The 15,545-nt window shown below is 44.4% G+C and overlaps 1 protein-coding gene across 1 annotated transcript in view; it reads right to left on the bottom strand.

The window, feature by feature from the left end:
• Positions 1-500: 500 nt before the first annotated feature.
• The window catches only part of LOC144933158 (uncharacterized), a 39,019-nt gene continuing 23,974 nt past the window's right edge, over positions 501-15,545 (bottom strand). The window contains exons 5-6 of the mRNA XM_078857757.1: positions 14,852-14,905; positions 501-11,586 (exon numbers count right to left, since the gene is read on the bottom strand). Coding sequence (XP_078713883.1) covers positions 10,859-11,586; positions 14,852-14,905 — 782 coding nt within the window. The 3' untranslated portion in view covers positions 501-10,858. The remainder of the gene's footprint in view (positions 11,587-14,851; positions 14,906-15,545) is intronic.

The raw sequence follows: 15,545 nt of genomic DNA, 5'->3' as shown, positions 1-15,545 counted from the left end.
AATACTATAAATGCACGTTGATTCTAAATGTGGAGAGAAACCGGAGGAGCTGGGGATAAATACATGTGACCACGGGAAGAACATGCAAACTCCAAATATACAGCAGGCGTCAGGGTCGGGATCGAACCCACGGCCTCCTGTATACCAGGCGAGGTAGTTAACATCTCCTAGCCACCGTGCAACCCCATTTAATGGAGTGAGTGGCAGCCAAAGAATGGAAGGCATCTAAGAGAACATCCACTGAGGAGATGGTGCAATACAATAAGTTTGAGTATAGGTTCTGGGGAAAGTGGTGTTTGTGAGCACCCACAAAGGCTGGCACGGTATACGGCCAGCAAATCACGCCCAGTCACCTTGCAAATGACGTTTTCCATAGCCGGGAATTAAACCCAGGTCCGTCCCCTGATCCATAGCAGTGTGCGAACCACTGCGCGAGTGGACACAAACACCAGCACACATGCACACACATAAGCAAAAGATTCAAGTCACAAAAGGTTATTAAACTGGTTTTATTTCAACTATTCCAATTACAACTCTACCTGTATAGATACAATACTTTAAAGATTACGTCTTAACATGGTACGGTCATACGTTTCATACTGGCTACTAAGAACTTTAAATATAATTACAATGTACATTTCAGCATTTTTTCCAGTAGGTGAATATGTGTTACACAATACCGCGAATGTAGTCTGGTCAAGTCTCAGTTTATACACGGACTGAAGCAGGAGAACCTTCGCAAAATGTGATGCAAATAAGTAGCATTTACTAAAATAAACAATAAAAATACCCCATTGTATCTGATCCCATGTTATTATGCTCAGCAGCTACACTCTTGCTACAATCCATATTGAGTTGCAGCTGCATTTGTTGAGGGCATGATGACGGAGTCCACATGGTTATCCTTGTTTACATGCAATCGGATTGCATACACCTAGGCCTGGCTAAATGCTATTGGATTCCATACAGGCTACCCTTGGTAACATGCCATCAGATTCCCAAGGGCTGGGATTCCCCAACATGCAACTTAATTTAACAAGGTTCATTGTTTTCTTGTTACATAGATTACAACACATGACCCTATGAACCAGTGTTAATGCGACATGGCATGGACATTGCCAACGTCTTAATGTCAATGCATGTTTCTGGGCCGCTGTCATAATATAGATTTCAAAGGAGGTTGAAGACAGACATGGAGATGTCCGCTTGCTCGTGCATTTCGCCAGCACTGTATTCTTGCTTCGTGTGGGAGGAAAATGGAGTGCCCAAAGAAAATGTATGCACATACTGGGGTAACACTCCAATTGTCATGTACATGATCCAGAAACCTACTTGCTTCATTGCCCCTGACAAGCACCTAATGTCCTGCAGGCAGGAGCCAAGCACACATTATTGCTCCATCTCTGCATGATTCACCAACGCCTAAGCCACTGCATTACAGGTATTTGCAAATGAACTCAGCCACATCGATCCACAGTACTTACAGGCTCACTTGAAATGTTCTTGTGCAGAGGTAAACGTACATTCTATCGTATGCACAATTCCCACCAAATGTTGCTTTCACAATGACAATCCAGATTAAAACATAATGAATATGGTACCAAGCAACACCTCTGTATAGCACAATAGCAACTATTGCCTACATTGGGCAATATCTTGTGATACAACCACTCCCCATGTATTGCAATACTGGAATAACCCGGCAATGTTAAACAGCAGTATTGATAAGGGCATTATAGCAAAAACAATTCCAGAATCGCAATGCTTGTATCTATATTTGTGTGGTGGGTATTACATAGGCATGTAACAATTCACATTTCCACCCTGCGCCTGATTCAATTGTTACAAATTTAGGATGGCGATGTCATTCAATAATTTATGTTTTGTATTGTTTTCATTTTATTCGCATTGGTTTTTTTAAACGTTTTTTTCTTTCTTGTTTGTATAGTTTTGTTCACTTCACTGGCAGAAATGTAATATCATATTACTTTATAGCTAGATTATTTTGTCAGAACAAATTGTAAGTGGACAAATCGATATATAGATTGTAAGTGTAAGAATCGACTTTTTATTCGAACCGAATCATTACATGCCAGCATTTGCATACGACATTTGCGGGTATCTCCCAGGACTATCCGCCCATTGGCAAGCACATTTTAAATTCCATGCTACATCTTTTATCGGAACAAACCATGGGGGGGGGGGGGGGTGTCAAAGCCAAGACGCCCATGTGAGTTTCCTTGACAAGGACTCTTAATTGTGGTGTTCGAGAAACTAGTCGAGTGTGCTCGTAACAAGCACACTCGTAACGAGCACACTCGTAACGAGCACACGGCAGTGGTCAGTTTTAAAAAAAGTGTTTAAAATAAATAACGTTGAGCATATCGGGGTACACGTTTATATTTCAGCTAACATCCTTGACGTCCTGCGAGCGTCTCAGCGCTGCGCACACTACACGCTATATACACAGTAGAAGCATACCTTCACTTCATCGTTACTGACGAGGGCTCCAACACCTCGGCTTAGAGGCGGACAAGGTCCAGAGGACCCCGTTGCTCACTTTCGACATGAAACCCAAACCGGATGTCTTAAGAGGGCAGTGGCGTTTACACGCTGAGTTGTACAAATTGAGACAAGTTATTCAGCAACCTAACGAAACGAGCACGCTGAGACAGGGCCACAGCAAAGCCCCACGGCTTAGCAGCTCGTGTAGGTGCATTCAGCAGACTGCGACAGGCAGCCACACGCACACGGTCATCGTTAAAAGTTTACATTAACAAGCTCGTCCAATACCTACCGACACACACACACACAAAACATTGACTAAACATTTATTTATACTAATGTTAAACTGGGATTTGGGCTTGTGACCACACAATCATATTCGATAGGGGTCGATCATATAGTTTTGAAAATGGATATCGGTTTCCCACCATGGGTGTTACTTGCATCACTGGTATTGTTTTACACCTCCCAGTTGGTTCCATAAGCATGGGAGATTTGGTTGCAAAACTCATCTGGGCATGACCTTGGAAAGCAAACGGGGAGGTAATTTCAGTGGTGTCGTTTAATTTTCTGCCTGCATCTTGAAATTGTTCTGGTTTGTGACCACAGCCAGGTAAGTTCCACCTGTCCCTCCTGGGACTACCAAAGTGGTCCGTACCCCAGCATTGTCTCGATACTAGCACGCACACCGGATCCACGAAACAGTGTCAGCAAATCAGGAATTAAAGCAAGACGATAAAACGGTGAAACGTGGACGACGACACCACTTTACAGTTCCAAGTTTACGAGTTCGAATCTCAGTCTGGAGTTAACTCGGTTGTATTCTTACCGCCTCACTGGGGTTGCTGGAATGTGTACCCCACTTTGGGCGAAGTCAAGTCGTATTCGTATCGACTGATCCCTGCCATAGGAATTTGCAATACAGTATACACCACTGACTCTGTGCTATACACGGAGATTAGCAGTGCCAATTAAGGACAACTTGACACTTTTCATAGCTTTTACAAACGATAAATTGATTTTCTGAATTAATCGAATTTAAAACTTAAATAAAGAACAGCACTGTGCACATTTGCCATAAGCTGCTAATCTTTTCCAAGTTTTCATTATTGCTGATTTACAAGATTGTCTCGTGAATTCTGAGGAAAAACATCACTAAACAATGCTAAGTTTGGTTGCTCTTGAGCCCGGTTTGCACCAATCAGAGTATTTTTTCCAGCCTAGTAAATATCCCTGTGGAATATCCCCTTTTAAAAAATTAAAATACCCTCTGTTACACCTATATTTTAATAAATGAACGAAAAAGAGCATCTGAAAGCAAGAGCTCCGATGTGGTAACACTGTCTGGCGTTGCAATTTAGATACGTAAACAATACCTGATAACATCGAAAATCAGGTCAGGTTGCTCTTATTGAATAGCTGACATTGAAAATTTTTGGCCAAATAACTTAAACGCGCTGCATTTTTCAATAGCGGCATTACGAAATAAAAATGTGATTAGGACACCCAATTTCAAAAACACTTTGCTGGTCTCCCTACCATAGACTAAGAAGGTAGAGCGGAGGTACGCAAGACTCGGCATGGGTTTTATCCTTGATCCTTTATAAAGAGTGGTTCACCACATGCCGAATGCCTGCTATATTTTTCAATGTAGGTAGTCACAACATCAAAGAATAATGTCCAAAGTTGCACAACAGAAGCCCACCGATGCGACTTGGCAAGTCGTTTTGGTATCGTCCGGGGTCCTTTCCTGGAACACAATAAGACTCTTCACTAGCAAATGGAGCTTAGGAAAGATGTTAATGTGTCTCATGGCTCTGACACACAAGTGGGCTGAGATGGGGATCAGTGGTGTGACATGGAGTGTCCGACTATGCATCGTCAGTAATTTATGCACATTACTCCCCTTGATTTAACAACAGACTCGCAAATGGACATGGATAGACTCTACAATCTGATATTTGGTATTCTCAGTTTATAAATGAATCCATCATGGCAAAGTTAAGTCATACAACAACTTATGGAATAACATCACTTTCAAAAGGAATTATATCCATGTTGCTCCATTTCACACAGGACTGGAGCACCGTGAAAGTAATGTTGATTTGGATGAGATGTGTGTCAAGATTAAAATAAGTTCTAAATATATCTGCATGGCATACGACACAATGCTGACACCGATTTTGGGATCAAACAGATTTGAAATTTCTGTCAAGGGCCAATGCCAGTCCAACAAACGGAATCGGGCTGCAAATTCAGTGGAAAGGCTCTGCTAATACTTCATAATGAATGTCAAAATCAAAGCTACCTTCATCGATCTTTAGCAAGTCAACCGATACACGCGACGATGCAAATAATACATGGCAAGTTAAATTTAATGTTTTTTGTTCCACAACTGCTAACAATTTTGAGTTTTCATAACGCATGTCGGCTGCAATTTCTCATCCTGTTCTCCTGCCAAGATTGAGTAGGTTGTTTAGGTTGGGGTTATCGAGATAAGAGAGGTGGGGTCCAGGTCTAACATAGCTTTTGTAATTAGTTACATAAATTCACTAATTGGCTAATATAGTTTTAATAGTGTGCACAGGTTTGTTGCAAAACATAAGCAACAAAGTTTAACAAAAAAAAGTTGCGAGCCCAAAACAAAACTGTATGTACTAAAGTCGCTCAGTTTAACTTCAAGATGCACACACGACATGCATGGGTGGTGTAAATATTTGTGTGCAAGCATCACTAACTGTGGTACTATTCGGGCATTGAAATGCAAGTGTCACCGACAGGTTCGCAATGTCGTCGTTTGAATCATCCCCTCCGTTCCTAATCTAAATTTGTCCCCATTCCTTATATAAAGTTGTCATTGCGGGACTGAAATTGCGGGCAAAGTCTCTTTGCGACCAAATCGAAAGCTAAAATCCGACACGAACACAGTCTTGGCTTTCACATCGAGTCATCATTTGTAACACCACGTCATTAAAGGTATTGCTCAAATAAGTTAAACCAAAACAAGGGGTGGGGCAAGTACCGCCGTCAGTCGTTCTCCAATCACTGCCAAGTTAAGTGTCTTCCATGAGTGCAGCCCTCAATACAGCAACACTTTACTACAACACTGGACAACAACAACAGCAGCAGCATCAGCAGCCAGGTGGAACAAGCACCAAATCTCCAGTGCACATTTCCATACCTGTGACGAAATTGGCAGACGACGAAATCTGCAGCGACCCTCGTACAGAACCAAGCCAATTCTCGTAGCTGACGTGGAAAACTACAGCACCTCTCTCTATGTATACCTGCAATGTCTTTAAACACCTCTGCAGAACAGCAATTGTTGTTTAAATTGGGTGTTGTTTTCCAACATGGGAAAACAGGGACTTTTATACTCGGAAATGGTATCCAGTGAAGGCACACTGCGTCACATGATTCCTTGGGAGGGTCCCACGGTGAAATGTTAGTCCAATTCCTCAATGAGTACATAAAATTGCATGCGAGAGAAAACCACGGTTATAATTGTTTTTTTACCCTTTTATCTGGCAACAAAACTGACACCTTTTTTACAAGGAGTCATGTTTACATAGACCACAATACCTGCAGTCATAATGCAAACAAAAATAATAACTCTGATAATGTGCACTGTCCTTGAAGTTGATTGGTCCACACCCGAGACAGCTTTCCTTAGAGCCTAGTCTCACATGGGTTGGACCAGATGACGCCAAAAGGCGCACGGTTCTTGGAGAGGGCTATTATTGACGTCTGGTTGGCCAGGGTTAGGGGCAGTGAGTGGGATAATACTCACTGCTGGTTGGCTCAGGGTCAGGAATAGCGTTTGGATGTTTAGTGTGTTATGCCACGCAACTGTCTCGCTCCTCCCCAATGCAAGTCTTCTCAGTGTTTGACCAATGTTTGTAGAGTTTATAGCGTCACCACGCTTGACCGCGCTCATTCCAGAGAAGGGGGTATTCATTGGTGACATCGATGTGTGTGTGATGCAAACATACACAGGTTCGTACGTTCACATGTTTTGTGGACAAGGAGGAAGTTCTCTTTCGTCCCAAAGCAAAAGCATAGTTGAGGAATTTGCTGTTCCTGATAACGATCTGAGCAACATTTTCCGAATACGATAATGTTACGATGAGGGTTAAATTGAGTGTTTAGGAAATGTTAAAGTGGAGACAGAATCTGAATTAAAGACAGAGTAAAGTTAGGTTAAGGATTACATTGCAACGGGATAAGGTGAGGGTCATATTTGGCTACAGTTAGTGTTAGGCTGGGTTTAGAGCTAAAGTTATGAATAGGGTTAGCGTTAAAGAAAGCACCAAAGAGTATAGATCATTGCAGTCACGAAAACTTCAAATCTAGAATTAGCGTTAAGTTCCCCATTAGTGTTAAGGTACAGTACATGAAACTGGAGAAGGTGGTATTAGTAGTGATGGTGGCGGTGCTGTTGGGGTTGTAGTGACAATACCATCCTGACCTCCTTTTAGCCAAAACATGACTAACTTCACATGCAAAGTGTATATGATTCTTTGGTTCTTTCGGTTAAGTCACGAAAGAACCAAAGAATAATTCCTGCAGTCACGAAAGCTCCAAAAATGAAGATTAAAGTGTATATGAGTTCACGCTACACTCCACCATGGTGGGGAAGGTTACTTAGACATAATCCATTGACTCATTGACAAAGCACGAGGCTCGCGCTAGCGCCTTGCTCATTCTTGACTGTCAATGCACGCACTCGTACACACAAAAGAAATAAAAAAAACCTTACAGATAAACAAATGGACCTTTGCTTGGACGGACAAAAATTACCAAAAGTTAAAAGTATAAAAGTTAATAAAAATATCAAGTGGAAAAGACAATGTAACTTTTTTGTGCGTGCATGCCAAAGTGTGCATGCAGTGTATTGTGTTTCTCTCCCACAATGCATTGTGGCTTAACGGTTGTTTCATTGGAGCGTCGTTATTATCCACGAAATGCACTCAAACGCATCACAAAGCGCAGGGAGGTCTGGTTCGGCTCAGGACTCGCTGCCCACACTGCCACCCAAACCATTTTCAAGTTACAACGTCCTCCGACCTACCTGCGAGCGTAACGCAGTTTACACGTAAACGTCATCGAATAATCCGTCGCAATTAACTCACAAAAAATACTGCAATCTTAAACATCAGAAATGAGGCCAGATAGAGAAAAAAGTACACTTTTTTACATTTGACAAACATGATCAGCCAAAATTCTGATTAATTATTTTTCATTTCATCCATGAATTGCTGAATCCGCCTCTGCGGATCACCAGCTAAGTGAATGGCCGGACCAGCCTGGGAAACACCACTCCATCCCCACGTTTAGTGATGGAAGTCCTCAGCCTCAGTGGGCAGCTGCTTCATGCCCATCCCGTGGGGAAACTACTTCCCAGGGCACCAGTATTAGGTCACCCCACTCTACCTCTAAACTGCTCATGTTTGAGCAGAAACAATGGTAACAAACATGTGATCCCATTGTGCTACCGAAAGAGCTTTCACGCATTTCTGAAAGGGGATGAAAATGTGGGCACGTGTACCCATGCGTGAAGCAAATACTGTGCATCAACTATATATGCACACACACATATATTGCAAATATATATGTATAATGTACATATATACACATTTCTACACACGTACAATGTGTATATACAGTATAAATAATGCATATACAGTACACACATGCATACATATACAGTAAATACACATACATACATAAAAACACACAAACTATACGCTGTAAGTATGCATACACGATCACATCTCTTTGCCTGAGCCAGCTATTCCTTTGGCAATAGCGAGCCACACGCAAGCGACAGATTTGCTGTCACGAGATGGTGCCAATCAACAAAAGGGACATTGCCCCTCAGTTAAGACGTTATGAGAATCAAGCACACCACACATGGGACTCCATAACAAATAGAAACCACTTATAACACATTTATAATCCATAGCACTGATCGGCATGGCACTTACGTTGACTTTTCACTTCCACGCCGAATTGCATGGCTGATGTATGTCGTCCCAGTCGCTAACCTTACTAGGGTGTGAAAACGACACGTGCAATCTTGATAATTGCATCAGATGCCGATTAGAATGACGTATTTTCGCCAGTGTTACAGATGCCTGCCGAGTTGACAGGCGTTTAGGTTGCAGGGTATCCTGGGAAATACCCACAATACTTTGCAAGCTGCATGAAAGAGCAGCCAGATCTAATCACGGTTAGTAAGAGGGAGCATCCACGTGTGCCCCTGGCAAATTGAGTTTCAGTTTTCCCATGGCCCACAGAATTCACAAGTAAAATTGATGCCTAACCTTGACATTAACATTGAGACCACACTCAAGTGAATCATTCTTGGGCAAGTCACACATGCACCTGCTAATCAGCATCAAAACACCCACGCATGCACTAATAATACAATTAACAGCATAACATTCTCATACTTTCCAGTGGGTAAATTATCAATCGCACTCATCCCACACACACACACACGCCACCCCCCTTCTGACCTACATAGTCTGGTCAGGGCAAATAATATTCGCAAGCACCTCTCAAGGCTGGCACAGTACACGGATGAGCAGTATGACCTGCATCACGTATGCCCCAGCCACTATTGTCTCCCCAGTGCTGATGATGAATAGCACAACAAGGTGGTACCTCACTTTTAAGGCAGAGTCAATGTAGGAGAGGCTAGTGCCAGGATAAGGAAATTTGCCCACTCTTTCAATTGTCACACCTGGGGACCGAACCGACAACATCTGGATTGCAAGTCTTGTGTACAGGTAGTCCCCGAGTTATGATTGTCCGACTTACGATATTTCGATGTTATGATGGCGATTCGACAAAATTGCCATAAACAACCTAACATCGTTCAAGTATGCAGACGACGGACAGAATCTTGGTGAGTACAGTACAATATGATACGTTACGATACGTTCAATGCATGTATGATACGTAGCTTTAGCGATTTCATTTTAAGGTTACCACGATAAATTGCTCTGTTTTGCTAAATTATCACCGTTCTTTAAGACTCCTGGGTAGGCTAGGCCATCTTCGACTTACGATATTTTCGACTTACGATGGGGTCGTCGTAACGCATCTCCATCGTAAATAGAGAACTACCTGTACTGACCATTACGCTGTGGCAGCATCCCAGGCTATCAATAATCCAGTAATTGATGCATTTCGTGTCAAGATCGTTAATCCAGATGGATGGGAATGTGACACATTGGTGCTGGGTTTAACTATGATCCCCTAATTATGCAGTCACGTACTTCCACAAACATGCACCCATGCACGCACACACAGACACACAGACACGTGCACACACAACAAAACATCACGACTGGTGTGCAATTCCCGTGAGGGTAAACAATTGGCAGGTCAGTGTTAAATCATCGCGACAATGAAAATAACATCCGGCTACCTGCAAAATGTGTGACATGGCAATTCATTACAATTTATAATGAAGGTGAAGTGTTTAACAATTCATAGTAAAACCTAGCTAAGTGAAATGATAACAGGAACATAAAAGGATTTTGTCATTCCTTTCAAAATGATCATCTTTGAGTTATCAAGATTGCATGCTGCGTTTCACCAACTAACTCGATTTACTTTTTGTGGAAATCATAAACGTAGCAATGCAGTCCCCTCCCTGTTGGGTGCCAGTGTTTCTACAGGTGTATGTGTACGCACATACGTGTGTTTGTGTACAAATGCGAACACAAACGCAAAGTGTGTACACAAACACACACACAACAGTGCACCGTTTGTATATTTTGTAATGAAAGATGATGGGAGGAGCGTGGTGGGTTTTTGAGCAACGTAATAACACAGAATTAGAAATTCATTACTCAAAAAGACTCACTAAGTTTGAAAGTACTATTTTATAGGATGCTTGGAATTGGATAATTCCTGCTCAAAAGTACTTTGTTATTTAGTGTGTGGGAGGAAACCGCAGTGCTTGGGGAAAACAACTCAAGCATTCAAGAGAACAAACTCCACCGCACGCATTACGCCTGTCATTGAAAACGTCCACGACAATGGGGCATAAACTTGCTGGCTGTACCACCTAACCGAACCACCAGAAATCTATGCAGCCGAATGTCTTAAACACATTATCATGATCATCATAAAATGATAACAGATCTGGCTTAAACCACCGATGCACAATTTTCATCCTTTCGCATCCACCACCACCACCACCACCACCAATTCCTCTCACAGCAGCCAAACTGTGTCACACTCGTAAATTCCTAAAAGCTTCCACTCCGAGCCTCACAGGAGATTCTCCCCATGTATTCCGTGTCACCTTGGGAGAGATCAAGCGCGCACGCACACATCACAGCGCCGCCATGTGTAACTTCTGGTGACTGCGCAGCCGCGACTTGCGGCGAAACGAGCGGCCGCACACCTCGCACTCGAATTCTGGCGGTGGTGGTGGCGGGGGCGGTGGGGGCGGCGGCAGCAACGAAAGCGGCGACGACGGCGGCTGCGGTGAAGACGGGCTGCTGGGCGCGTCGGCGTTGCTCAAGCACAGCTTGTCGAGGAAACCTGCGCCGCGGCCGCCCTTCCGCGGCGAGCCGTGCAGAGCCGCGTGCATCCGCTGGTGCTTCCGCAGGTTGTCGCGCCGCGAGTACGACTTGTCGCACACCTCGCATGGGTAGCGGGCCTCCTCCGCCGCAGCCTCGTGCTCCAGACTGTGGCTCGCCAGGTACGCGGCGCGCGTGAAGCTCTTTCCGCAGTCTTCGCAGCGGAAGCCTGGGGCTTCGGCTCCCGAGTCGCCAGCGGGCGTCTCCTCTTCCTCCGTCGCAGCTGCCGCAGCCGCCGCTGCCGCGGCTTCAGCCGCGCGCTCGTGCTTTTTCTTGTGCGATAGAAGCGAGGAGAGATGCACGTAAGCACGGTCGCATTCTGTGCACTTGTGCGCCTTCTCAGCCTTGGGAGGCTTCTCAGGAGAAAGGTTGGGCCCGTCGTCCATGACCATCGAGCCGCGCCTCACAGGGGTCATCGCACGCCTGTCTGTCGGCACAAAGGATCCCGAGTACTTGCGGTAGCGCCGATCGGCCATGTCTGCAAGGGAGAAATTAACAGGATTTAGTGGGATCAGTGAATTGTGGAAATGCGACTCTTCCTACCTCAAGGTAGGTGAAAAATAACCTTTGTTCGACCAGTTACGTGCTAATCAAGAGGGCCTGACAAAGTGTGCGAGTTAGTGGTTGGTGGTTTCACTCTGAATGTTGCTATATGGAAATGCAGACGATACCAGATGAAATCGCTTATAGATCGACTCGTACAATGAAAAGGACGAAGAAAAAAACTTTTACCTGGGCCAGCGATACAATAAAACCCCAGATAGCCAACTGAAAAGTCCGGCTTGCTGCGATTGTAATACAAATACAGTGAAATATCTTAATTAATAATTTTTTCTCTCACGAAATTCGATTAAATATTCGTATACCAGGTTAACTTTCACACCTTTTTCCTTTGACTATTCGCGATTTGAAAACATTGCATCATGGGAGGGGGGGTGGGGAAGGGGGTACTGTGCTCGCGAAATACAGCAGCGGATTGTGGCCTGTGTGCCGTGATAAACATGCTGAAGCTTTTTACTCTTCAAGTGCCGCTGCCTTTAGCACTCCGTTTGCCTTCGTTGTGGTGGGTCCTTTTTATTTCGATCATGGGATCTAAGCGTCAAGTGAGTGGAGGAGGTGAGAGCAAAAGGCAGAAACAAATGAACGAGTTTAGCTATAAAAGTGGAATCGATGGAAAGACTTGCTTGTGCGTCTGGTGTTGGCCGCCATTACATTGTAAACGAGTCAACGGTTGGATTTAGGAATAAAAAAAACTAGAAGGCAATTAGGGAAAGTGTGGCGGAAAGTGCACAGATGACTGCCAAAGTAGCATCATAATCACACCCCCCCCATTATCATCCAAGGTAAATAAAACTTCTAAATTTACAGTACACTGGAATGTATTATGTATTTTTTGTTGTATCGTTTGTGTTATAAATTTGTATTATTTTTGTACTATTTAATTAAGTATATGGCTGTTATTTATGTGCACAGTACAGGATTAATGCGATTGTAGTGGGTTGTATGGAGACGGAGTCCTCTTAGGAGGCAACACGCATTAATTTAACAGTAACACAGAAGGTCCCTAACACGAAGGGGTAATGACCCCTTCTACCCAACAACCTAAGGGAGGTACAGCCGCCGGGCTAACGTGCCCTAGCCACTGGGACCAACCACTCTTCGCCCTCCGGCTAACGGGACCTAGGGGAAGCTGACCCGACCCACTGGCCCACTCAGACCCGGCCCTGAGAAGGACGTCGGGTCCGGGGATCCTCAGGGTCCGAGCCTACTGACCGCTGGCCTCACTGAGCTCCGGCCCTTAGAAGGACGGCGTAGCTTGGGGTCCAGGGCCCCATCTTCAGGCGACCTCTTGGGTCTTGGGCTTGACGCTGACTGACTCGAGCTGCTCTGGGGTCAGGCTTTTATGGGGCTCCCAGGGTCACGACGCCCCTGGCCACGCCCACTCTCTGGAAGCTTCTGGAGGGACCTAGATTGTTGCGTAATCCCCCAGCCCCCACTGGGGGCCTGCGGTGTCCCCCTCTGGTTCCTAACCGCCCCCCAGGTTGCCTGACCCACGAGTCCTACTAAGTACAGACCGGACCCGCTATTGCCCCCTGTTGGGCCCTGACTGGTGGTACATGTTTAATCGCAGTGGTGGCGGCCTATTACGCCCGACAATTACCCACCACACGATGAAGCATTTTAATTTTCTCCTGTAAGTTCAGTCGGACATGGGAACCTAACCACCTGTTCCCGTATAAACATAGCGTCTACATTCGCAAATTCTACCTTTGCGCATATTTTCAAGAATATAACTCTTGCGTATGTCGTGGCCTGACCGTAATGTAAAAAAACATCCACTGTAAACTAATTGTGCAGTGTAATTTCTCGGCAACCACAACTCCCACAATTTTTCTCATAAACAAAAAAAAACACTTTCAAATTAAGGGTCTACAATTAAATAAGGTGAGCAACAGTTTGTAAATAATTTGATAATATCATCACCATCAACTCCAATAACCATAAAAGCCCCTCACAGCCCCACCTGCCTATCACTGGCGGATCCAGTGGGGGGGGGAGGGGTGGCACGTGCCCCCCCAATGATCCGATCGAAATCTCCAATTTCGATCGGATCATTGGGGTTAATTAGTAATAAGTCGGCATTTTGCGAACCCCACTGCCACTGTGTAGCATATTATTATGTGCCAGGGACTCTATGAGATGATAGGACAATAGTCCTAGTCCATAATTGGCAATAAGTAAGCAGTTGCGTATACCGTATATGACTTCCCTGAAGGCATTCACCTTCAGCGAGCGCGATGCCGATTACACACGGTTCAAATTCGACCCTCGATCGATGGCTGCGCCATCGTCGCACACGCGTCGAATAAAAAGCAAGGGACAAGTCCTTATTAACAACTCCTGTCATTTTTAATTGCTGGAGGGGTTGCCCTCCCTACCTGAAAATCCTGGCTCCGCCATTGCTGCCTATTCCATTATCGTACATAATTAATAACAATAAACTGCACTTGTAAGACACACAGGGTAGGGCTGTGGACAAGTGTGCTATGATTAATAAAAGCTAGCCCGTAACCCACAAATGGCTAAACAAATTAATAAGACTCCCAGCTCATAAGAGCTCTCAAATCAAAATTGATGTCCCATTGTGAGGAAAAAAATTAATCGGTGCATTCTGAGCAGGTCGTCACATGGGTCGTGTGCGCTCTCTGCATGCGTGCCGTTTATATTTAACTTAGTTAATGTAGAGCAAATATGTGCAGTGATTAGTATCCCCAGTGGCCTGTCCTCGCCTTGTCTGCCAATGGAAATTTTAAAACGTTTAAATGTTTACTGCTCGTTATATTTTCTCCTTCTGTTCTTTCTTTCGCCACAAGGTGGCGTGTATGCTATCATGTATGGTGACATCTGGTCACGGTGTTGGAAACGTGCTGAAAATTTCCATCTCATTTTACAGATGTTCACGCCTCGACAGCAGGAACCATTGTATGAATTATCCATTAGGCGGATACATTTTGAAAAGGTCAGGGAGCTTAATACACGAGGCAAATGTTATTACATGTGGAAGCGTGTAACGTGATACTATGACTTGAACCTTTTGGATTGCCAATCGCTGGCAGATTCTAGTAAGATGGACAGGACGTTGATATGAGAGTACCACACACAAGGCTTGTATACAAGAGTGAACATTTATGCCCTTAAACAAGTGGCTTTTATAAAAGCGAATGAAGAGGTATTGGACGCACCCATATCAGGTATCCCATCCCCGTCTGCGTGATCCAAGCCAAAGTCTTCATCCTCTGAAAAATGGCATGCACACATATAGACAATTGATGATATGTATTAGGACACATTCAAATCAAACCCAGCTATCCACACATAACTGTAGACACAAAGATTACCCCTATTTTTTAAATCTATATATATAGTGCCGTTAGTGAGCGTCTATTAGCCCAAGTGGCAAACAAGAGTGGTGGTGTCCAGCACTGTGTCCACACCTCTGTCTTCCTATTGCTAATAATGATGACAAAAGACACCACTTACTCATTGGAGACCGGGTTAACCTAGGGGAGGGCCCATGATAGGTTCAGATAACACGTCACTAGTCACCGATGTTATCCGAGACCAGAAATCAAACTCTGGTTTCCCAGTTCATATAATACTGGGCACAAATGACTAAACTGCAGCAACCCACGAACAAACACACGCGCACAAATACGTGTACAAACAACTTACAAGTAAACACACCTATCTACGCACTGGCACATGAATGCAGACATGCGAATAAAGCCGTGCCTACAATCACGTTTTAATTTGCCGAATCGAAGGAAGAATAAATGAAAATCAAAGCATCGGCGCTGAGAACTGCGGGCTGCCGGAGACCATGTGACCACCACGCCAGAGGTGGGTGCGGGCAGGAAGGAAGGAGCCACCGGGGAC

The sequence above is a fragment of the Lampetra fluviatilis genome, chromosome 6 (genome assembly GCF_964198595.1).
Source record: "Lampetra fluviatilis chromosome 6, kcLamFluv1.1, whole genome shotgun sequence".
NCBI lineage: Eukaryota > Metazoa > Chordata > Hyperoartia > Petromyzontiformes > Petromyzontidae > Lampetra > Lampetra fluviatilis.
The sequence above is the reverse complement of the archived record's forward strand: the minus strand, read 5'-3'. Positions and strand labels throughout refer to the sequence as shown.